The sequence below is a fragment of the Carcharhinus amblyrhynchos genome, chromosome 34, assembly GCF_965287045.1.
Source record: "Carcharhinus amblyrhynchos chromosome 34, sCarAmb.v2.hapA, whole genome shotgun sequence".
Lineage (NCBI taxonomy): Eukaryota > Metazoa > Chordata > Chondrichthyes > Carcharhiniformes > Carcharhinidae > Carcharhinus > Carcharhinus amblyrhynchos.
The window spans coordinates 4,953,846-4,978,918 of record NC_137357.1 but is presented as its reverse complement, the minus strand read 5'-3'; the positions used below and the strand labels follow the sequence as shown (position 1 = coordinate 4,978,918).

The following is a 25,073-nucleotide window of genomic DNA, read 5'->3' as shown; positions in this document are numbered from 1 at the left end:
AGTAAAGGGACGATCCTTTAGAACCAAGACAAGGAGGAATTTCTTTAGCCAGAAGGTTTGATGAATCTGTGGAATTCACTGCCACAGAAAGTAACAGCGGCATGGTGACACAACGATTAGCACTGCTGCCTCACAGCGCCAGGGACCCGAGTTCAATTCCCGGCTTGGGTCACAGTGTGTGAGGAGTTTGCATGTTCTCCTCATGTCCGCGTGTGTTTCCTCTGGGTTCTCCAGTTTTCTTCCACAGTCTGAATATGTACAGGTTAGGAGGATTGGCCATGCTAAATTGCCACTTAGTGTCAGGGGGACTAGCAAGGATAAATATGTGGGGTTACAGGGATAGTGGCTGGGAGGGGTTGTGGTCGGTGCAGACTTAAATGGGCCAATTGGCCTCTTTCTGCACTGTTGGGATTCTAGGACTGTGTGAAAGCTGTGGAGGCCGGGTCATTGAGTGTATTTAGGACAGAGGTAGATCGGTTCTTGATTGGCACGGGGGGGTCAAAGGTTATGGGAAAAAGGCGGGAGAAGGGAGGTGAGAAACTTATCAGCCATGATTTAAGAGCAGAGCAGGTTTGCTGGGCCGAATGGCCTAATTCTGCTCTTACATCTTATGGTCTTATATAAGGGAGCCACAGGGAGAGAAGAGCAAGCTGCAGGGTGGCGATCTCACCTCAATCGTGGTCATCTGCAGCTGTGGTCTCACTCCCACTGGCACCATGTACGTGTTGTTGCCTTTCATTGGTGGCCGCGGAGGTAAGTTCTGATCCTCATCCTAAGTAACCACAAGAGAAAATCACAACACCATAATCTGACAGGAGCCACTGATGCAACAGCTAAAACCAACCCTCAGATCTTTTGGTTCCTACGAATTGCAACATTCTGTGACATCAGATCTCCAAGCATCAGTAACACTATCCACTCCAAGTGACTTCAAGATACCTGCCTCCAAACATAAAAGGCTCCCCCAAACCGAGCCGATCCCCTCCCCACCTAATCCCATTTCATTGTCTCCCAAGCTTAGCTTGCGGGAATGCCCTTACGACCCAACCCCGAGGAAATCTCGATCCATCTTCCCAATTAGAAACAGAATATGGTGCAGATGTTGGGCGGCATGGTGGCACAATGGTTAGCACTATTGCCTTACCGTGCCAGGGACCCGGGTTTGATTCCCGGCTTGGGTCGCTGTCTGTACGACCTCTGCACAATCTCCCATGGGTTTCCTCCGGGTGCTACAGTTTCCCCTCTCAGTCTGAAAGATGTGCTGGTTAGGTGCTAAATTCTCCCTCAGTGTACCCAAACAGGCACTGGACTGTGGCGACTAGGGGATTTTCTCAGTAACATTATTGCAGTGTTAATGGAAGCTTACATTACTGTGCATAGTTCTGGTCGCCCTATTATAGAAAGGATATTATTAAACTAGGAAGAGTGCAGAAAAGGTTTACTCGGATGCTACCTGAGTTGATGGTTTGAGTTACAAGGAAAGGCTGGATAGACTGGGATTTTTCCCCCTGGAGCATAGGAGACTGTGGGGTGATCTTACAGAGGTCTATAAAATAATGAGGGGCATAGATCAGCTAGACAGTCAATATCTTTTCCCAAAGGTAGGGGAGTCTCAATCTCGAGGGCATAGGTTTAAGGTGAGAGGGGAGAGATACAAAAAGGGTGCAGAGGGGCAGTTTTTTCTCACAGAGGGTGGTGGTGAGGGTGGTGAGAATGATTTCGATTTAATTTATTATTGCCACATGTATTGGGATACAGTGAAAACTATTACTTAATTTATTATTGTCACATGTATTGGGATACAGTGAAAACTATTATTTAATTTATTATTGTCACATATATTAGGATACAGTGAAAAGTATTGTTTGATTTATTATTGTCACATGTATTGGGATACAGTGAAAAGTATTGTTTGATTTATTATTGTCACATGTGTTGGGATACAGTGAAAAGTATTGTTTGATTTATTATTGTCACATGTATTAGGATACAGTGAAAAGTATTGTTTGATTTATTATTGTCACATGTATTGGGATACAGTGAAAAGTATTATTTTTTGTGTGCTACGCAGACAGAACATACCATTCATAGAGAAGGAAAGGAGAGGGTGCAAGAATGTAGTGTTACAGTCATAGCTCGGGTGTGGAGAAAGATCACTGCCTGATTAAGGAGTCAATTGATGGGCCAATAAAGGAAGTCTTTTCCTTGTATTTAACCAGGAGTGTCAGTTCCTCTGGCACTCCCAAGGGTAGACTGCTGACTGATAGCACTCTGTGTACTGATGTTGGAATTGTAAGTAAAAGGATTTTGGTGAAGGGACTTCGCCCTCTGAAGACTCATTACAGAAACAACAAAACGAACAAAGAGAAGGAAACAAAATGGAGGCAGGGTCTCCAATCGTTCACTCAGAGGGTCATGAATCTTTCGAATTCCTGACCTCTGAGGGCTATGGATGGATGCTCTGTACTCTGAGGGAATGAAAGGATATGGGGAGCAGGCAGGAAATGGAATTGAGGCCCAAGAGGGTGAGGTAGATTGGCTGTGCTCAATTGCCCCTTGGTATCAGAGCTGTTAGCAGTGTAAATAAGTGGAGTTACGGGGATAGGGCCTGGGTGGGATTCTGATCGATGCAGACTCGATGGGCCAAATGGCCTCTTTCTGCGCTATAGGGATTCGATGATTCTAAGATCAGCCATGTTTGCATTGAATGGCAGAGGAGCAGGCTTGAGGGGCCAAATAGCCTACTCCATTCTTATGTTCCAGCCCATTCACATTATTGTCTGCAATATCATTCGGGGCGGCACGGTGGCACAGTGGTTAGCACATCTGCCTCACAGCGCCAGGGACCTGGATTCGATTCCGGCCTTGGGTCACTGTGTGGAGTGTGTGGAGTTTGCACATTCTCCTCGTGTCTGTGTGGGTTTCCTCCCACTGTCTAAAAATGTGCGGGGTTAGGTGGATTGGCTGTGTTAAGATTGCCCCTTAGTGTCAGGGTGGACTAGCTAGGGTAAATGCATGGGGTTATGGGGATAGGGCCTGGGGTGGGATTGTGGTTGGAGCAGACTCGATGGGCCGAATGGCCTCCTTCTGCACTCTAAGGATTCTATGAATTGCCGAGGATGCAAGACAGGAAAACGTCCATCCTTTCATAGCCCAGAGTCATGCAGCACAGGAGGAGGCTATCCAGCCCACTGTGCTCGTGCCAGCTCTGCAAAAGCATGATCTAATGAGTCCCAGCCCCCTTGGCCCTTCCCCCCCCACTCCCCCCACCGCAAGCTGTCTATCAAGTGGGTACAGTCGGTAAATTTCAGATGATGCAAGAAAAATCGATTACTCTCTGTTTCATGAGCAGCTCAAAGGACACCAGAAGCTCGCCGCTGAACCGCTGTCCTCGAAAGACTGGGTGCCACTGTAGGACGGAGCTGTAATGCGCTGACGAGTCCAGCTTCACGCTCGGGTAGCACAGGGCAGTGCCCATGTATTCGTTCTTGCTCTGGGAAGACAGTAAAGAACTATCAGCACCTCTCCTTCTGAACGGGCCCCCTTCACTTCATTAACACAAATTCTGTCCGCCGCCTGGGATTCCCCACTCCTGCCAGCTGCCAGCCAATTTTACAGAGCAGCCAGAAGTCCATTCATTGACTTGGGGTGGAAATTTCCGGTCCTGCGGTGGACGGAATGGGAAAATCCTGGCCACGGTTTCCAGCGGGCAACCAGTTGAGAGCAGTAGCATAGCGGTAAAGCTACTGGACTGATAATCCAGAGGCTGGGACTAATAATTCAGGGACAAGGTTCAAATCCTGTCATGGTGATTGGTTAATCCAGAAACTCAGCTAATGGTCTGGGGAACCCAGGTTCGAATACCGCCACTGCAGATGGTGGGATTTGAATTCAATAAAAAAATATATGAAATTAAGAATCTACTAATGACCATGATACCATTGTCGGAAGAACCCACTTGATTCACTAATGTTCTTTAGGGAAGGAAATCTGCTGTCCTTACCCCGTCTGGCCGACATGTGACCCCAGAACTACAGCAATGTGGTTGACTCTCAACTGCTCTCTCAAATGATGTGGAGATGCCAGCGTTGGACTGGGGTAGGCACTGTAAGTAGTCTCACAACACCAGGTTAAAGTCCAACAGGTTTATTTGGTCTCTGAAATGGCCTCGCAAGCCCACTCAATTTCAAGGGCAATTAGGGATGGGCAATAAATGCTGGCCAGCCAGCAATGTCCATGTCTCACAAATGAATTAAAAAAATATTGTTGTCAAAACCCATCTGGGTCACAAGTGGAGAGGAGATCTCTGCCACCCTTAACCGGTCATGCCACACCAGATCCACAGCCGTGTGCTTGGTTCTGAACTGCCCTCAGTTGGGTTTGGCCATTACAGAATGGCATGGTTATACCACACCACATGGGCTGCAGCAGTTGAAGGTGACTGCTGACCATCACCTTGTCGAGGGGTGGGCAATAAATGCTGGACTTGCGCTCTCCGTGAACGGATAACGACAGCCAAATTGCTCTGATAATGGGCTGGCACACAGGTGGTGGGCCAAATGACCTCCGCCTGTCTTTAAATCACTCTCCTCTCCTAACTGCTGAGATTAAACTGACAATGAGGTGCCCACTCCAGGGTCTGGGATTGGTTTCCATTCTGCTTTCAGGGCACATCACACAGCAGAACGTCTGCGTCCATGGACGATGGACTGACCAGCAAATGAAATTGAATGGACCTTGGAATGCAGAAGTGGTGAGAAAACCTCTCAGAAGCACATGGTATATGTAACACACAGTGCAACTTTCCAACTTGCATTACTCTGCCAGCCAACTGTGGCCAACTTCACAAGAGGTGCTCCTCGATGAATGAGTCACTCTTCAGCTACAGTCACTGGGACGGGGAAATAACATGGGGTCTCCGAAGGGATGGAAATAATGTGGAAGTTAATATGCTCCTATTCGGAAAAAATCATGCCTTCTCTGTAACAGCTTGTGAGAATGTTATTATTTTCAGACGTTCAAGGAAGCCTGTTTGCTTTAATCTTCTCCTTGCCTAGGCCTCAAAACATTCTGCTTTTGACCTTGGCCAGAGGGTGAACAAAACCAGATTTTTTTCCACAACAAATACCAAAGGCGAGATATGGGGATATGCTATGCAAATGAGTTAAGAGGCGACTAAGTGTACCTAAGGGTTGCTGATACCCCAGGATCTCTGACAAGAACGCCAGTAGGATTTGTATCTTCAAGAATAAAAAGATCACAGCAAGGTAACGTACCGTACGGTTACTGTCGAACAGTTCCAGCGAGACAAACGGAGGGCTCTCAACTACTTCCCGGAGGCTGCCGTAGATCTCAATCTCTTCAAAAATCAGTGTCTGGTCCCAGATTGGATTCAAAGTGCCTTTCATAACCTCAGTGTGCTTGCTCTGGTACAGGCATGACACTTCGATGTAAGGATCTGAAAGAGGAGGAGGAAGGTTTCAGTCCAGCCCTCATGGAAGGGTAAATGAAACCCGCCACAGGACTCATGTTAAGGTGCCAGCTCTCGTTCCCTCTCCATGCCCCAGACTATTAGTTGAATGCTTATGGTGCCAATCATTCCTCTCTATCCAAAGTGGAAACCTGGAACTTCACCCACGTTTGGCTGCAGCAGGGATTGTGTTTGAACCGCAATCCCATCAAACACCAACCTGGTGCTGCCAAAGTGGGAGCTGCCACTGATTTTAGCACTGATGGCATCTCACAGGAAGGGTGTGGCAATTTGCAGTTAATGCACCCATAGCCACACTGAGCCCGGGACTGGCACACGAAGTTCGGAACAGGACATGGAGCTCAATTTACTCACTGACCACAGTCATCGTGCAGTATTCCATTGCCCCTCAAACACTCCCAAGGACAGGTACAGCACAGGCTTAGATAGAAAGTAAAGCTCCCTCTGCACTGTCCCTCCATCAAACACTCCCAGGACAGATACAGCACAGGGTTAGATACAGAGTAAAGCTCCCTCTACACTGTCCCCATCAAACAATCCCAGGACAGGTACAGCACGGGGTTAGATACAGAGTAAAACTGCCTCTACACTGTCCGCCATCAAACACTCCCAGGGCAGATATAGGACGGGGTTAGATATAAAGTAAAGCTCCCTCTGCACTGTACGCCCATCAAATACTCCCAGGACAGATACAGCACAGGGTTAGATACAGAGGAAAGTTCCCTCTGCACTATCCCCATCAAACACTCCCAGGACAGGTACAGCACGGGGTTAGATAGAGAGTAAAGCTCCCTCTACACCGTCCCATCAAACACTCCCAGGACAGGTACAGCACGGGGTTAGATACAGAGAAAATCTCCCTCTACACTGTCCCCATCAAACATTCCCAGGATAGGTATAGCATGGGGTTAAATACAGAGTAAACCTCCCTCTACACCGTCCCATCAAACACTCTCAGAGCAGGTACAACACAAGGTTAGGTACAGAGTAAATCACGCTCTCTCCCTATAATTTAATCCATTGTCTTTGCAGCTGCCACCCCTTCCTGAGGCACATTGCTCTACACATGTTTGCACTTTTCTGTAACGGTGGCACGGGGGATTTGTGGTTAGCACTGCAGCCTCACAGCGCCAGTGGCCCAGGTTAGATTCCTGCTTGGGTCACTGTCTGTGTGGAGTCTGTACATTCTCCCTGTGTCTGCATGGGTTTCCTCTGGGTGCTCCGATTTCCTCCCATAGTCCGAAAGGCATGCTGCTTAGGTGCTAAATTCTCCTTCAGTGTATGCGAACAGTAATGTGGCGACTAGGGGATTTTCACAGTAACCTCATTGCAGCGTTAATGTAAGCCTACTTACAACACTAATAAATAAATTGTTTTAATACCCACACAAACGCACAAGTGCTTTGTTGCCCCCTTCCCCCCTGCCATACATGCCCACCCCCCCACTCTACATCCATCACCAAACAAACGCAATCCATCTCATGTCAAGGCACTAACCTGCGGAGCTGCTGCTATCGTTGGGAATTAAAGCTCTTGCCTGGTAGATGTAGCCGCGGAACTGGAAAACATTGGGTGCTGTGTAGAGGATGGAGAGAGAATGACAGGGCAAGTCAGAAGGATTGCTCACCACGATGCAAATACATGAACCCTTAAACCCTAAACATACCAACAGCAAACTTTAAATACCACCGTTACAGCAACACTCTGACTGTCTTTACTCCTCTGAGCCCCTGCATTCACAAGTCAGCAAGCATTGCCACTGTTTAAACTAAGATGAGTTTTTAAAAACAAATTAAGAGGTCATGCTTCTAAAGCGGAGATGAGAACTTTCTTCTCCCAGTGTTGCCAGTCTGTGGAATTTTCTTCTCCCCAGAAAGTGGCGGGGGCTGGCCATCAAGCTTTTCCAGGCCGATTTGGTTAGGTTCTTGTTGAACTGAAGGGTCAAGAGTTGAAGGTGCCAGACAGGAGATAGAGCAGGCTCGAAGGGCTGAATGGCCTGCTCCTTCTCCCAAGTCAAAAGCTCCTCTGCCTCAGCCTGAGGAACTTCCCCATCGTGAATCTTGGAAGGAAATTGGGGCAGTCATGTCCCCGGGCCGACCCAGCCCGCTTTGCGGCATGGCACAACACTGCAATCCCCAGTCGGGGTGGGCGGGGGGGGGGTGCAAAACAGTCCTTGCAAGTAACAAAGTACGTGCATTCATATAGCGCCCATCACAGCAGTGGGACAGCCAATTAAGTATCCTTTCCACGTTAATCCCTGTTGTGATATAGGAAGAGTGGCACAGAACTTGAGCACAGCAAGATCGCACAAACAGCAATGCAAATAATGAGCAGATCATCTGTTTCTGTGATGCTGACTGAGAGATAAAAATTGGCAGGGTGCTGGAGATTTGATTTGACTTGACTTATTATTCACAGAATCATAGCATCCTTACAGTGCAGAGGGAGGCCATTTGGCCCATTGAGTCTGCACCAACCACAATCCCAGCCAGGCCCTATCTCCATGATTCATTACATTTACCCTAGCTAGTCCCCCTGACACTAAGGGGCAATTTAGCATGGCCAATTTACCCAACCCAGTCTTTGGACTGTGCGAGGAAACTGGTGCATCCGGAGGAAACCCATGCAGACACAGGGAGAACGTACAAATTCCACACAGACAGTGACCCAAGCTTGGAATCGAACCAGGTCCCTGGCGCTGTGAGGCAGCAGTGCTAACCACTGTGCCCCATGTCATATATTGTCATGTGTACTGGGACACAGTGAAAAGTATTGTTCCTTCTCCACCAACTGCTGCCTCACAGCGCCAAGGATCCAGGTTCGATTCCAGGTTTGGGTCACTGTCTGTGCAGAATCTGCATGTTCACCCAGTGTCGATGTGGGTTTCCTCCGGGTGCTCCAGTTTCCTCCCACGGTCCAAAAGACGTGCTGGTTAGGTGCTAAATTCTCCCTCAGTGTACCCAAAAGGTGCCTAAGTGTGACGACTTTTTCACAGTAACTTCATTGCAGTGTTAATGTAAGCCTACTTGTAACACTAATCAATAAACTTTAGAAGTTTAATACAGGCCATGCATACCGTTCATTGAGTACAGAGCGGAGAAGAATGGAAGAGGGGCAGAATGTAGTGTTATAGTCACAACTCAGGTGTAGAAAAAGATCAACTTAATAACTGATTTATTATTGTCACATATATTGGGATACAGTGGAAAGTATTGTTTCTTGCGCACCAGAAACAAAGCACACCGTTTATAGAGTGCAAAGGGGAGAAGGAAAGGAGAGGGTGTAGAATGTAGTGTTACAGTCATAGCTAGGGTGTAGAGAAAGATCAGCTCAATATAAGGTAAGTCCATTCGCAAGTCTGAAGGCAGCAGGGAAGAAGCTGCTCTTGAGTCGCTTGGTACGTGACCAGGGTGCATGGGGTCCTTGATAATGCTGGCTGCTTTCCTGAGGAGCAGGAAGTGTAGACAGCATCAATGGATGGGAGACAGCTACCCTTCAAAAGTGTCAAGGGATGTTTTATATCAACCAGAGGGGATAGGCAGTTTTGGTACAATGTTTTGTCCTCAGTCCTGAGCTCTCACCTCAGCCTAGATATCTACACACTAGACTCTGTGGTGAGACTTGAACAAATAAGCCGAAGTTATAGTTTTCCAAAACCACTTTGCAACTTACGGTCCAGAACGCAAGATATAAAGGGGGCAGTCATCCCATAAAGTTCCTGATGCGTGGATATCTTCTCCTGTGGCTCAAATTCGTCCAGCTGCTCCTCATTGTTTTGCCGACACTGAGAGAGAACAGATACACCATCACACACAGAACTGCCACAGTGAACACTCTGAAAGCACTGTCACTCCACACAGATACCCAGTACACATCCAATCCCTTCTGCACCAGTCTGCACTCAACATGACGGAACTCTATCAGAGAACTAAAACACTTAGGGCAGCCTGTGAATGCACTAAATACCCCAGGACAGGTGCAGCATGAGGTTAGATACAGAGTAAAGTTTCCTCTACACTGTCCCCATTAAACACTCCCACAACAGGTACAGCACAGGATTTGATAAAGATTGAGGCCCCCTCTACATTGTCCCCATCAAACACTCCCAGGACAGGTACAGCACGGGGTTAGATACAGAGTAAAGCTCCCTCTACACTGTCCCGCATCAAACACTCCCAGGAGTTTGTGCATCAGTACGGTTGCGGGTTGGCAAGCCTTCAGAACTGATGTTGGACACTAAACCATTGTTGCTTCTAGTGTTTGTGCATTTGCTTCACCCTTTGTAATGAAAAACGTTCGATAATTGTGCATTTGAGACTATCTCACCCGATCTATGCCGACAAAGATACGTACCAAAGAACCTTCCAGTCTGAAAATGGCCACTGGGCCTTGCTGATCCTTGGGGCTCATTCTCCTCCTCCAACGCCTACGTCGGTACGTGTCTCCCTTGGTCTGTTTTACGTGAAACTTCCAACCAAACAGAGGGGCGTATTCCCAGCCTTCGCGATCAAACTCATCTCTCTGTGGAACATCAGGTCATAAGTTAAAAGGCCTCAATTTTGAGGCCTATGCGGAATTTATTTTGGTAAAGCGCTCAGAATTCTTGTAGCAAAAAGCGACAACTCATCCTGCAAGTCCCCATGTTTTAATGAAAACCACTTTAGGAATAAGGCCGATTCAAGAGACAAGGTTAAGAGTCATAGAGGTTTACAGCATGGAAACAGGCCCTTCGGCCCAACTTGTCCATGCCACTCTTTTTTTAAGCCAGTAAGCTAGTCCCATTTGGCCCATATCCCTCCATACTCATTGTACCCATGTAACGATCTAAATGCTTTTTAAAATATAAAATTGTACCCACCTCGGTAGCTTGTTCCAGGCGCTCACCACCCTCTGTGAAAAAATTGCCCCTCCGGACTCTTTTGTATCTCTCACCTTAAACCTGTGCCCTCGAGTTTTAAACTCCCCTACCTTTGGGAAAAGATATTGACTATATACTGATCTCTGTCCCTCATTATTTTACAGATCTTTATAAGATCACCCCTCAGCCTTCTACTCTCCAGGAAAAAGTTCCAATCTATCCAGCCTCTGCTTATAATTCAAACCATCCAGTCCCAATAGCACCCGAGTAAATCTTTCCTGCACTCTTTCTAGTTTAATAATATCCTTTCTATAATAGGGTGACCAGAACTGCACACAGTATTCCAAGTGTGGTCTTACCAATGTCTTGTACAACTTCAAAAAGACATCCCAACTCTTGTATTCATTGCTCTGACCAATGAAACTAAGCATGCTGAATGCCTTCTTCACCACCCTTCCACCTTTGACTCCACTTCCAAGGAGCTATGAACCTATACCTCTAGAATTTTAATTAAAACGGGCACAATCTTAAAATTAGGAAGAGAGCATTCAGAATCAAAATTGGAAAGGCCCTTATTGACACATGGATGGTGTGAAATTGGAGAACTCTGGTCCCGAAGCAGCTGAAGTTATGGACGCCAATGACACAGCAATTATGTTGTTATGTTGGCCTTCACTGCAAGTGGTTTCGAGTACAGGAGCAGGATGTTTTTGTTGCAATTATGTAGGGTCTTGGTGAGGTCACACCGAGAGTATTGTGTGCAGTTTTGGCCTCCTTATCTGAGGAAGGACATTCTTGCTCTCGAGGGAGCACAGTGAAGGTTTACCAGGCTGATTCCGGGGATGTCGGGACTGATGTTTGAGGAGAGATTGACTACATTAGGATTGTTCTCACTGGAGTGCAGATGAATGGAGGGGGGAGGGGGGATCTCAGAGACTTACAGAATTCATACGGGACTAGACAGGGTAGATGCAGGTAGGATGTTCCCAGTGGTGGGGGGAGTCCAGAACCATGGGTCACAGTCTGAGGATTCGGGGCAGACCATTTAGGACAGAAATGAGGAGACATTTCTTCACCCAAAGAGTGGTGAGCCTGTGGAATTCATTGCCACAGGAAGTAGTTGATGCCAAAACACTGAATGTATTCAAGAGGTGGCTGGATATAGCACTTGGGGTGAATGGGATCAAAGGTTATGGGGAGAAAGCAGGATTAGGCTATTGAGTTGGACAATCAGCCACAGTTGTGATAAATGGTGGAGCAGACTCAAAGGGCTGAACAGCCTCCTTCTTCTCCTATCTTCTATGTTTCTATTAAGAGTGGGGATGGTCAGGAGGTCGGAACTGGAGGAGGGTGGATTTCCCAGAGGGTTGCAGGGGATGGAGGAGGTAGGGATAGGGAGGGGTGAGACAATGGAGGAATTTGGTAGCAAGGATGAGAAATTTAAAATCAGGACACGACTTGACTGGGAGCCAGTGCAGGTCAGCAAGCACAGCGGCTGACAGGAGTACCAGGACTTGATACGAGTTAAGATCCGGGCAGCAGAGTTTTAGATGACGTTTTTATGCTGCAATTGTACAGGGTGTTGGTGAGGCCACACCTGGAGTATTGTGTGCACTTTTGGTCTCCTTATCTGAGGAAGGATGTTCTTGCTATAGAGGGAGTACAGCGAAGGTTTACCAGGCTGATTCCTGGGATGGCAGGTCTGTCATATGAGGAGAGACTAAGTCAGTTAGGATTTCATTGACTGGAATTTTGAAGAGTGAGGGGGAATCGCAAAGAAATTTATAAAATTCGAACAGGATTAGACAGGGTAGATTCAGAAAGAATGTTTCCGATGGTGGCGGAGTCCAGAACTAGGGGGTCATAGCTAGAGGATAAGGGGTAAACCTTTTAGGACTGAGGTGAGGAGAAATTTCTTCACCCAGAGGGTGGGGAATGTGTGGAATTCACTCCCACAGAAAGTAGTTGAGGCCAAAACATTGTGTGACTTCAAAAAGAAATTAGCTATCGCTCTTGGGGCTTAAGGGATCAAGGGATATCGGGGGAAGGGGGGGAAAATCAGGATATTGAATTTGATGATCAGCCATGATCAAAATGAATGGCAGAGCAAGCTCGAAGGGCCGAATGGCCTCCTCCTGCTTCTAGTTTCTCTGTCCTGAAGTCTAGAGAGAATGTGCCAGGGGACTGTCAGAGCAGTCACGCTGCAGGTAACAAGGGCAAAGATGAGAATTTGAACAGCAGATGAGCCGTTGAAATGTGAAAAATGTCATACAATCAATTTGTGCACAGCAAGCTCCCACAAACAGTGAAGTGATTAAGACCAGCGAAAGCTCTTTGGGATGGCAATTTGAGGCACACTGAGGGGAACTCCCACACTCCATCTCGAATCTTGGATACCCAGCTTGGGGGAGGAGGGGGGGTTGTCCCGTTTCATGTTTCCGATAGAGGACGGGACCCCACAATCCAAACCTCACCTCCACAGCCCTCTGGAGAAGTGTGGTTCACAGTGAGAAGCGGGATATGGAGAACCATGATGCCAATGGTACTGCACCTTAACTTGACGAGGCCGGCCAGGCTTCCTGGAGCGCTTCCGTATCCAGCGTCGCCGTCGGTGGGTGTGGTAGGCTTTCTCAGCGGGGTTCCAGTGCTTGGGCAAAGTGTCTGGTGGAACAGCTTTCCCGTACTCCCATCCTTCAAGTGAAGCAGAAAACACGTACCAGATAAATACCCAGCAACCCGTCCCCCTGGAGGCCACGGTTCCTGCCAGCAGTTTGGGAACAGGAAGGCACAATATAGAGAGGATAAGGAACAAAAACAGAACAGAGATCCCAGGACAGAATAAGCTACAAGGCGGAGTTGTAGAGAAAGCTGTGCATCTCGACAGCACCTCCCGCAACCTGAGGATCACCCCTTCACTGCCGGTGAAGTCCTTTCCAAGTGTTAGATGGCACAGTGGTTAGCACTGCTGTCTCACAGCGTCAGGGACCCATGTTCGATTCCCAACTCAGGTCGCTGTCTGTGCAGTTTGCACGTTCTCCTTGTGTCTACGTAGGTTTCCTCCAGGTCTTATAGGATCCCTACAGTGCAGAAGGTGGCCATTCGGCCTATTTTAGTCTGCATCGATCACAATCCCATCCAGACCCTACTCTTGTAAGCCCACATATTTACCCTGCTAATCTTCCTGACACTAAGGCCAATTTAGCATGGCCAGACCACCTAACCCATACATCTTTGGGCTGTGGGAGAAAACCCATGCAGACACTGGGAGAATGTGCAAACTCCACACAGACAGTGACCCGAGGCCGGAGTTAAACCTGGGTCCCTGCCGCCGTGAGGCAGCAGTGCTAACCACTGTGGCACTGGCCCTTTCTTGTGCCATTGTTCCTCCCACATCTAAAAGATGTGCAGATTAGATGCATTGGCCACACTAAATTCTCCCTCAGTGTACCCTAACAGGTGCCAGAGTATTCTCACAGTAATTTCATTGCATTGTTAATGTAAACCTACTTGTGACACTAATAAATAATTAACTAAACTTCATGAAGGGCACAGCAATCTCTCACAAACTGCGATGTGGTAACAGCTAGACAATCCATCTTCATGCTATTAGTTGAGGGATAAGTACTGGCTTGGAGACCGGGGAGAATTCCCCAGCTCTTCCAGGAAATAGCTTTAAGTTTATTTTGTTAGTGTCACAAGTAGGCTTACATTAACACTGCAATGAAGTTAATGTGGAAATCCCCCAGTCACCACACTCTGGGCCTGTTTGGGTACACTGAGGCAGAAGTTAGCACCTAACCAGCATATCTTTTAGACTGTGGGAGGAAACCAGGGCACCTGGAGGAAACCCATTCAGACAGCGGGGAGAACGTGCAGGCTCCGCACAGACAGTGACCCAAGCTGGGAATCGAACCTCGGTCCCTGACACCATGAGGGCAGCAGTGCTAACCACTGTACCATCGTAGTGCCCTGGGGTCTTTGATAGGGCTCTTCATCTGTAAAGTGGTATCTCTAACAGTGCCACAGTCCCACAATACTGTCTGATAGTGCACTGCATTCGTAGTATTCTCTCATAGTATTCTGCTCCAACACTGTAAACCCCAGACAGTGCAAAGGTCAGCACTGACCCTCTGACAGCGCGGCGCTCCCTCCGCACTGACCCTCTGACAGCACGGCGCTCCCTCCGCACTGACCCCCTGACAGCGCGGCGCTCCCTCCGCACTGACCCTCTGACAGCACGGCGCTCCCTCCGCACTGACCCTCTGACAGTGCGGCGCTCCCTCAGCACTGACCCTCTGACAGTGCGGCACTCCCTCAGCGCTGACCCTCTGACAGCACGGCGCTCCCTCCGCACTGACCCTCTGACAGCGCGGCGCTCCCTCCGCACTGACCCTCTGACAGCGCGGCGCTCTCTCCGCACTGACCCTCTGACAGCGCGGCGCTCCCTCCACACTGACCCTCTGACAGCGCGGCGCTCCCTCCGCACTGACCCTCTGACAGCGCGGCGCTCTCTCCGCACTGACCCTCTGACAGCACGGCGCTCCCTCCACACTGACCCTCTGACAGCGCGGCGCTCCCTCCGCACTGTCAGTATTGTTGGAAGTGGATCCAAACCCACAATTGTCTGCCACAGTGCTGAGCACCGAGGTAAGACTCACAATTAGCATTCAGGGAGAGGTAACAGGCCTCGGATGGTGCAATAACAGCTTGGAGTAATGAGCGAGGGTGGCTCAGAGGAGCTCATCAGGTCCCATGGTTTTGAAAGGGAAGAGGCAGGAAATGTCACAGAGAGAGCCAGTTCTATCAATAATTCAGACAGGTTCAGATGAAATTGAATAGATTGCTATCAGCAGTGAAATGTCTTTGGCCAGTTTCGCTGGCACATGCCAACTTACCATGTTCATCCACAGCTCGATGCAAGTCAGGGCTCCATTCCTCTGTCCATTCCCATCCAGTAGGACATTCAATGTCTTCCATCGGGATGTGGCGGTTCCCTTTCTGAAAGGCACAAGAGAAGCCGGGCAGTGATTTACGATTCAGACTTCTACCAAGAACACTTTTAAAACAACAACTGCAGAACAAGAGGTGAATACAAAGCTGGCACAGTGGGTTAACACTGCTGTCTCACAGTGCCAGGGACCCAGGCTCGATTCTGGTCTTGGGTCACTGTCTGTGTACAGTCTGCATGTTCTCCCTGTGTCTGCTTAGTTTCCTCCAGGAGCTCTGGTTTCTTCCCATAGTCTGAAAGACATGTTGATTAAGTGTGTTGGCTATGCTAAATTGCCCCTTAGTGTCCAAAGATGTACAGGTTAGGTGGATTGACCATGCAGAATTGTCCCTTAGTGTCCAAAGATGTGCAGGTTCAGTGGATTGGCCATGCTAAATTAATGAGATTAATGAGGGTAAATACATGGGGTTATGGGAATTGGACCTGGGTGGGATTGTGATTGAGGCAGACTCCTTCTGCACTGTAGGGATTCTATGAAAGTCTCTATTCCATGGCACCATGTTGTACAAATCTGATGTAAAACTCTGGTCAGGCCACAACTACTCCAGTTCTTTTTTGGAAGGATGTGAGGGTCCACAAGAGGGAAATTTGCCAGAACGGTTCCATGGACAAGGGGAATTTAGCTCCAAAGTGAGGTTGGAGAAGCTGGGGTTGTTCTTGAGGGACGGGGATTCAGGGAGAGATTTGATCGAGGCGTACAAGGTTGTGACAGATTTAGATAAGGTCGACAAAGCTCTTCCCATTAATAGTTGGACTAAGGGGGGGTCACAGATTTAAGGTCTTGGGTAAGAGAAGGGATGCACTGGTGTTGTGGCATTGTCACTGGACTAGCAGTCCAGAGATCCAGGGTAATACCCTGGGGACCCACATTTGAATCCCACCACTGGAGATGGTGGGATTTGAATTCAATAGAAATCTGGAATTAAAAGTCCAATGATGACCACGAAACCATTGTCGATTGTTGGAAAAACCCACCTGGTTCACTAATGTCCTTTTTGGAAGAAAATCTGCCACCCTTACCAGGTCTGGCCTACATGTGACTCCAGAGCCACAGCAATGTGGTTGACTCCCAACTGCCCTCTGAAATGACCAAGTGAGACACTCAGTTCAAGGGCAACTAGGGATGGGCAACAAACATTGACCCAGCTACAGATGCCTCCATCCCATGAATTAATAAAAAAGATGAGGGATGCAGATTGGAGGCAGGACATTTTTCACCCAGCGAGTGGTTATGAGCTGGAACTGGCTGCCTACAAGGGTGGTGGAAGGGAGGATGGAGAATGTTTTCAAAAGGAGATTGGATGGATAATTGAGGGTTAGAAACTTGTGGAGCTATGAGGATAGAATAGGACTAATTGGGATTGCTTTGCAGTGAGCCAGCACGTCCACGATGGGCCAAATGGCCTTCCTCTGTGCTGTCGTGGCTCTATGACGGTCTGCCCTTTTCTCTCAGGGATCCGAACTGGAACCCAGCCAAGTCTTAAAACACAAGCCTTCCTTCTGGGCTGTCCTCTGATGGTGATGTTTCTCCCCCTTGCCACACAAGTTTAAAGTCCCGAACACGTTTTGATCTGTCTTCTACCGAGAGAGCTGTGCAACACCCACTGCATCTGTGTACTGCTCCAGAGCTGGGATCCATTCACCTCCGGCCAAAAGGGTCTCGTTCTCGTAAACATCGTCTGTAAATTCACTGTGCCCTGCGTCAGCACCAAACAGCAAGCTGGGAAAAAGAGGGATTCAGAGAGTAAGAGGCCGTCAATGACAATTCCAACACAGAATCATCCTCAAACACATGTGCCTCCCTAATGCATCCTTCACCAGGACCTCAGACACATGGGTGGCACAGTGGTTAGCACTGCTGCCTCACAGCTGGGGACCTGGGTTCAATTCCAGGCTGTGTGGAGTTTGCACGAGTTTCCTCTCACACGCCAAAGATATGTAGATTAGGCAAATTGGCCACACTAAGTTGGCAAGGTAAATATGTGGGGCTATGAGGATAGGGGCTGGATGGGACTGTAGTCGATGTAGACTCAATGGGCCTCCATCTGCGCTGTAGGGTTTCTTTGTTTCTACATGCAAATTCATTCCCCTCTTTGCGTCACCCAGCCGTCCCTCCTCCCACTTTCACTACCCATCTCCTTCAACCAGGGTGGACAACTGGGCTTGACCACTGTGTTTTCAGTCAGTGGTTCAATGGATATCATGCATGCCTCTGAGTCAGTAGGCTGCAGGTTCATGTCCCACCCTGGAGCCCTCAGCACGTCATCCAGCCTGACGTGGGCTGCACAGTGATTAGCACTGCTGTCTCACAGCACCAGGGACCCTGGTTTGATTCCTGGCTTGGGTCACTGTCTGTGTGGAGTCTGCACATTTTCCCCGATATCTGTATGGGTTTCCTCCAGGTGCTCTAGTTTCCCCTCTCAGTCCCAAATTGCCCCAAGTGTCAAGAGGATTAGCTACGGTAAATGCACGAGGTTAGGGGGAGTTAGGGCGGGGTTAGGGGGAGTTAGGGCAGGGTTAGGGGGATAGGGTCGGCGCAGACCCAATGGAATGAATGGCCTCCTTATGCAGTGTAGGATTCTATGACACTCGCCCAATGTAGCACTGAGGGAGAGCTACACTGTCAGGGGTGCCGTATTTCCGATGAAATGTTAATCTGAGGCCCCTTTTGCTCTTGGAACTGGAGGTATAAGAGTCCAAAGCTCTATTTAAGGAACAGGAGTGCAGACTCCCCTTGGTGTCCTGACTGATATTTACCCCTCGATCAACATCATTGAAACAGGTCATCGATGATTTATCCCAGTGCTTTATGTGGGAGTTGGCTGTGTGCAGGTCTAGCCGCCAGGTCTCCTTTTAAAAAGTGACATAAAATCTTTGTTTGGACTTGCTCAATTTTACACAAATATTAATGTCAGTTTTGGGATCCTCAAGACATTACCCCACCCCAGCCAATGCCTCACAAGCCAAAAAGCAAACTCACCACCGTTCAGGGTCGACAGTCCATTTTCCATCCCACTGCCAGCCCTTCAGAGGATAGAAGTCCTTCCTTGACAGCCGTGTTTTCCCCATGGCGTCGGAGAATGATGGATGCTGCAGTAATCCACTGGTACCCCAGTGGCCCATAACCTTTGCCTGGTTTTCATACTGCAATTAAAAGCAGAAAGCTCTAACATTGAAGAGAAGAGTTGCGACTCTCACAATAACAATTCTTTACTCTCAGTGACCGCACCCCCCCTCCACTCGCAGTGACCGCACCCCCCCTCCACTCGCAGTGACCGCACCCCCCCCCACTCGCAGTGACCGCACCCCCCCTCCACTCGCAGTGACCGCACCCCCCCTCCACTCGCAGTGACCGCACCCCCCCTCCACTCGCAGTGACCGCACCCCCCCTCCACTCGCAGTGACCGCACCCCCCCTCCACTCGCAGTGACCGCACCCCCCCCTCCACTCGCAGTGACCGCACCCCCCCCTCCACTCGCAGTGACCGCACCCCCCCTCCACTCGCAGTGACCGCACCTCCTCCTCCACTCGCAGTGACCGCACCCCCCCTCCAATCGCAGTGACCGCACCCCCCCTCCACTCGCAGTGACCGCCCCCTCCACTCGCCGTGACCGCCCCCCCCACTCGCCATAACTATCCTCCACTCTCCATATTTTGCTGTGCAATCTCTCTGCCTCCAGAGAGTCTGTTCAGAAGGCAGGATATGTAAGAGGAGCTGGAAGCTAACGGGACTAAGCTGGCTATTCCATCAACATAGTTGTGGAGATGCCGGCATTGGACTGGGGTGGGCACAGTTACAAGTCTCACAACACCAGGTTAAATTCCAACAGTTTTATTTGGAATGACAAGCTTTCGGAGCGCCACTCCTTCATCGGTAAGCAGAAAGGTAGTTTCACAAACACAGCATTTATAGACCAAGACACAACTGCAGGAAAAGGTTATCTTATTTTGTCTTTGCCTCTATATGCCGCGTTTGTGAGACCTGCCTCTCCATTCACCTGACGAAGGGGCAGTGCTCCGAAAGCTCGTGATTCCAAATAAACCTGTTGGACTTTAACCTGGTGTTGAGAGATCTCTTACTGATCACACAGTCGGTCCTCAGCGGTGTATCCAACTGACAGCCATACTGGGGATGAGGCAAGCATCTGTCAGGGAATTCTTCAATGGGGCGGGGCGGGGGGGGGTTCCCTTCAGGGGATGCATTTGAACCCAACGGTGTTCGACAAAATATATTCGAAAAAGGAATATACATTAAACCCCCTACCCGCTCAACTCACTCTCTCTGCAGACACCAGGATTTTTCCATCAATGTATTTTTCGAACTCTTCTTCATCAGAAGACAGTCCCAACCAGATCCGTACTCGCAGCTGAGCGACACTCCTCTTGTCCTGGGACTTGTCCAGTGGTTGCTGTCAACAGGACGACAAGAATCGGGCCGTTACTGGCTGTAGCTAAACATGAGATAAGTACCACAGTGGGTAAAATGCAAAGCAGTCAACTTTCATCATCTCTGGAAAATAGAATCATCGAACCCCTATAGTGCAGAAGGAGACCATTTGACTCATTGAGCCTACACCAACCCCAATCCCCATTCAGGCTGTCTCCCCATTGCCCCATGTACTTACCCTGCAAGTCCCCCTAACACTAAGTGGCAATTTAGCACGGCCAATCCACCCAACCCAAAGATGTGCAGGTTAGGTTGATTGGCCAAACTAAATTGACCCTAATGTCAGGAGACACAGAAGAAATGGTCTACCCCAAATCCTCAGACTGTGACCCCTGGTAACGCCCATCTCTAACTGCATTTCAAAGGGCATTTGAAAGTTGGCCAGATCAGGTAAGGGTGGCAGATTTCCTTCCCTGAAGGGCATTAATGAACAGCAATGGGTCCTTGCTTTTCAATTCCAGTTTTTTTTTGGTTATTAATTTCAAATTTCACCATCTACCCTGGTGGGATTCGAACCCAGATCTTGTCCTGGGTCCCTAGATTACTAGTCCAGTGACAATACCACGAAGATAGTGCCTCCCCATATCCCATGCACTGCCCGAATGTACAGGCAGGGGTGCATAATCTGCTGCAATTATCTCTGCCAATGCTTTCTGGACCAAAAGCTTGAAGGTATTGTTATCCTTACTCATTCCCCTACATCCCAGGTTTTATCCTGACAATTCGTTACTATTCAGCTTTTGCATCAGAAAGATAACCGCAACAACTGACACTACAGAATCTGTCCAGTACAGGAGGCAGCTGTTCGGCCCATCAGGTCTATACCAACCACAAACCAACACAGGTCTGATTCCCGCAACCTCGTGTATTTACCCCGCTAATCCTCCAGACACCAGGGTCAATTTAGCATGGCCAATCTATCTCACCCACACATCTTTGGACTGTCGGAGGAAACCGGAGCACCCGGAGGAAATCTACGCAGATATGGGGACAACGTGCAAACTCCACACACCTCACACGCTCTTTAACAGATTATGAGGCGAGGTATTCCTCTTTAAATCGTTAGGTGCTTGTTCTCAGAGAGGAGAGCACCTTTGTAACAATACCTATACAGGAATATATTTATATATTATTTATAGTCCAGCACATTCCTGTATCTTTGAAGTGTTGAATATATGGGGAAGAATTATAACATGTGGACTGGGGGAACACTGAGGAGTTTGAAATGGAAAACAAACTCACACATCCGACACCAACACCCACCTGAAGCCAGTTTTGACCTACCATCATAAACACCGTTTGGAGCTTCCCGCAGTATTTCCCGCAGGATTTCTCACTGTCCTTGGAAAACAGGACCGAGTGTGCTTTGATCCGAGCATAGGCCACCCGCTTCTCGCCACAGAGCATCCAGAGAATCACGTCGGGGAGGCTGTTCTGAGGCTGCGGGGGTCAGGAGAAGAGGAGAATGTGTCAGCTGCTGATCGCTGCTTCTACTGGGCTTCAACTTACAGACTCTGGATACCCCTCCTGCAGCCTTCCTTCCCCACTGCTCCTGCCAACACGCTGCCTGTCCCTCGCCAGATGCATGGTGAGGGGACTGGCCAGCGTGTTCGATGTTGGAACGTGAGCTTTCCAGCGACATGGATTGTGCATCGCAGCAAAACCTCCTCCCTTGCCTGAACACAGCCTCAAACAGAGGACAATCTTCATTAAACTCTTCTGATGCACCTTTCCAGGCCTGAATTAGAGTCATAGAGGTTTACAGCATGGAAACAGGCCCTTCAGCCCAACTTGTCCATGCCGCCCAGTTTTTCATCAGTAAGCTTGTCCCAATTGCCTGTGTTTGGCCCATATCCCTCTATACCCATCTTACCCAGGTAACTGTCTAAATGCCTTTTTAAAAGACAAAATTGCACCTGCCTCTACTACTACCTCTGGCAACTCATCCCAGACACCGCCCTCTGACGTGCAACAAATGAAACCCATTATCAGTCATTAATGTCCTTCAGGGAAGGAAATCTGCCACTCTTACCCAGTCTGGCCTACATGACTCCAGACCTGGTATGGTGGCACAGTCTGCGCTGAGGGAGTGCCGCACTGTCAGAGGGTCAGTGCTGAGGGAGCGCCGCACTGTCAGAGGGTCAGTGCTGAGGGAGTGCCGCACTGTCAGAGGGTCAGCGCTGAGGGAGCGCCGCACTGTCAGAGGGTCAGTGCTGAGGGAGTGCCGCACTGTCAGAGGGTCAGTGCTGAGGGAGTGCCGCACTGTCAGAGGGTCAGCGTTGAGGGAGCGTCGCACTGTCAGAGGGTCAGTGCTGAGGGAGTGCCGCACTGTCAGAGGGTCAGTGCTGAGGGAGTGCCGCACTGTCAGAGGGTCAGTGCTGAGGGAGTGCCGCACTGTCAGAGGGTCAGTGCTGAGGGAGTGCCGCACTGTCAGAGGGTCAGCGCTGAGGGAGCGCCGCACTGTCAGAGGGTCAGTGCTGAGGGAGTGCCGCACTGTCAGAGGGTCAGTGCTGAGGGAGTGCCGCACTGTCAGAGGGTCAGTGCTGAGGGAGTGCCGCACTGTCAGAGGGTCAGCGCTGAGGGAGTGCCGCACTGTCAGAGGGTCAGCGCTGAGGGAGTGTTGAGTTTTGGGAATGCCATCTCTCAGATGCAAAGGTCCCATTCACCCTCTCAGGTGATGTGACACTACTTTGAAGAGGAGGCAGGGAATTGGTGCCCTGGGCAACATTCATCCCTCAATCCACATTGCATAAACATAATGATTTGGTCATCACGGTGGCACAGTGGGTTAGCAGTGCTGCCTCACAGCGCCAGGGACCCGGGTTTGATTCCTGGCTGGGGTCACTGTCTGTATGGAATTTGCACGTTGTCCCCGTGTCTGCGTGGGTTTCCTCCGGGTGCTCCGGTTTCCTCCCACAGTCCGAAAGGTTAGGTGTTAATTTCTCCCTCAGTGTAACCCAAACAGGCGCCGGTGTGTGGCGACTAGGTAATTGTCACAGTAACTTCATTGCAGTGTTAATGTAAGCCTTACTTGTAATATTAATAAATAAACTTTACTGACCTAGCCGTGGGAGCTTGCAGAATTTTTTACAGCACGAGTGAAAAACAAGTCTTTCTTTGAACAACGTGAGAACATCTCTTCCCCCCCCACCTCACTTTTAGACACCAAAAGACAAACCTCCTGGGCTACTGAGGAGAGCTTTTCGAGCCACTCTTCCACTTCTGGCAGCTTTTCCTCCACATTGATGTTTTTCTCCCTCAGTTTGTCCGCAGATTTCTTGATCTTCTTCAGCAGGGAGACCTGCTGCTCGTGTATTTGCTGATCGAGGGCGGTCACTTGAGGAAGCTTTTTCAGTGGCGGCAGTGAGCGGCTAAAGCAAAGGAGTGAGAAAGGATAAAGAGAAAGTCAATTCAACTTTGACCCCGCATTGAGTAACACACAACAGCCGAGTGTCGGTATTTACGGAGCCACGTCATTTCTTAGATTCATAGAACCCCCACGGTGCAGGAGGCCATTCGGTCCATCAAACCTGCACCGACCACAATCCCATCCAGACCCTATCCCCATATCCCTACGTATTTATTCTGCTAATTCCCCTGACACTAAGGGACAATTTAGCATGGCCAATCCATCTAACCTGCACATCTTTGAACATTAAGGGGCAATTTAACATGGCCAATCCACCTAATCTGCACATCCTTGGACTGTGGGAGGAAATCGGAGTACTGAAACACAGGCCTTGCTACATGGCATGGAAGAATAAATCAAACAATCTGACTAAATACCGTCAAATAAATGGCAGCCAGTGGAGATTGAACGGCACACTCAGTCACCAGGCGGGCAAGTGAGGGACAGGACTGGGAAGAGCTTACTCTGGTCAGCCCAAAATGCCCTTTACTGCCCAAGTGCCAGTCTTGAATGCACCATTAGATTGTGGGCGGCTCAGTTTCTTGTGTCACCTACTTGCAATCCTTCACGAGGCGGTCAAGCATCTTCACCCACATGCCAGTGAGACGCGTTCCCTCAGATGGCAATGTTGTCCGGATGTCTTCTATATTGGTTCTCTAAACGACATGAAAACAGTAAGACAGTGTGGCATGTTACCCTCTGGGGCGAATGTGATCCTTACGCTTACCCTAACTATACCTAATTAGGCCTAAATGGCACAGATATTTCTGTATTGGTGCCGATGGGCGATATCAAAATGGTGCCGGTTTAACACAGGGCTGCAGGTCCCTTCCACTGGAACACCGGGCATTGAGTGGAACAGACACCTGAACCATTCAAGTGCCACCTGTGAGGAATTTCTGTCCCACTGACCCTTCCCAAGTGAGCCCTCCGTACCCTCTCCAGGTACCCATTTTCCACATTCAAGTCCGGACACTGAGGGAAGGGTTCTTACCAGCTTCTTGGAGGTGGCTTTTGTGGTGGGTGGTGAGAAAATACTGAAACATTTCCGCCAGGATGGAGGCCCGATGCATCCCCGTCACTGCCAACTGGGAGTGACTGAGTCGCATTGCTCCTTGGCAGCAGAGACGGATAGGGAATGAGTGCACTTGTCGATTGTCCGAGAATTCCATCTGGGTCACTAATGCCCTTTAGGGAAAGAAATCTGCCATCCTTACCCGGTCTGGCCAACATGTGACTTCAGAGCCATAGCAATGTGGTCAATTCACTAATGCCCTCTGAAATGGAGGGCACTTAGGGATGGGCAATAAATGCTGGCCAGCCAGTGATGCCCATGTCCATGAAGAAAAAAAAAGCCTGGTGAATTGGAGACAATTTTGGGATGTCATCGAGATGCAGCAGACGGGCCCCCACACTGACGGCAAAGCCTGGCAGATCCCACTCACCATCCTGTAGGGTGGCATGGTGGCACAGTGGTTAGCTCTGCTGCCTCACAGCACCAGGGACACGGGTTCGATTCCCAGCTTGGGTCACTGTCTGTGCGGAGTCTGCGTGTTCCCCCCTCCACCATGTCTGCGTGGATTTCCTCCAGGTGCTTCGGTTTCCTCCCACAGTCCGAAAGATGTGCTGGTTAGGTGCGAAATTTTCCCTCAGTGTAACCCGAACAGGTGCCGGAGTGTGGCTACTAGGGGATTTTCACAGTAACTTCATCGCAGTACAAGCCTATTCGTGACAATAACTGGACAAGCATCCACAGAAGATGCCTCCATCCAGTAAGATCAGGCAAGCAGGCATTGCCAGTGGGGTTGTGACCCGTTTTTGACCTTTGAAGATCTTTAAAGACAGCAAGATTCCACCCTC

At 49.3% G+C, this 25,073-nt stretch overlaps 1 protein-coding gene across 1 annotated transcript in view; it reads right to left on the bottom strand.

Moving 5' to 3' along the window:
- Positions 1 to 25,073, bottom strand: part of LOC145361252 (myoferlin-like) — a 123,598-nt gene that overhangs the window by 55,145 nt on the left and 43,380 nt on the right. Inside the window, exons 19-32 of the mRNA XM_080216885.1 lie at positions 23,769 to 23,869; positions 22,983 to 23,175; positions 21,089 to 21,244; positions 19,635 to 19,766; positions 18,338 to 18,501; positions 16,963 to 17,077; positions 15,245 to 15,347; positions 12,901 to 13,040; positions 9,845 to 10,012; positions 9,164 to 9,275; positions 6,989 to 7,066; positions 5,277 to 5,458; positions 3,335 to 3,493; positions 671 to 772 (exon numbers count right to left, since the gene is read on the bottom strand). Coding sequence (XP_080073011.1) covers positions 671 to 772; positions 3,335 to 3,493; positions 5,277 to 5,458; positions 6,989 to 7,066; positions 9,164 to 9,275; positions 9,845 to 10,012; positions 12,901 to 13,040; positions 15,245 to 15,347; positions 16,963 to 17,077; positions 18,338 to 18,501; positions 19,635 to 19,766; positions 21,089 to 21,244; positions 22,983 to 23,175; positions 23,769 to 23,869 — 1,905 coding nt within the window. The remainder of the gene's footprint in view (positions 1 to 670; positions 773 to 3,334; positions 3,494 to 5,276; positions 5,459 to 6,988; positions 7,067 to 9,163; positions 9,276 to 9,844; positions 10,013 to 12,900; positions 13,041 to 15,244; positions 15,348 to 16,962; positions 17,078 to 18,337; positions 18,502 to 19,634; positions 19,767 to 21,088; positions 21,245 to 22,982; positions 23,176 to 23,768; positions 23,870 to 25,073) is intronic.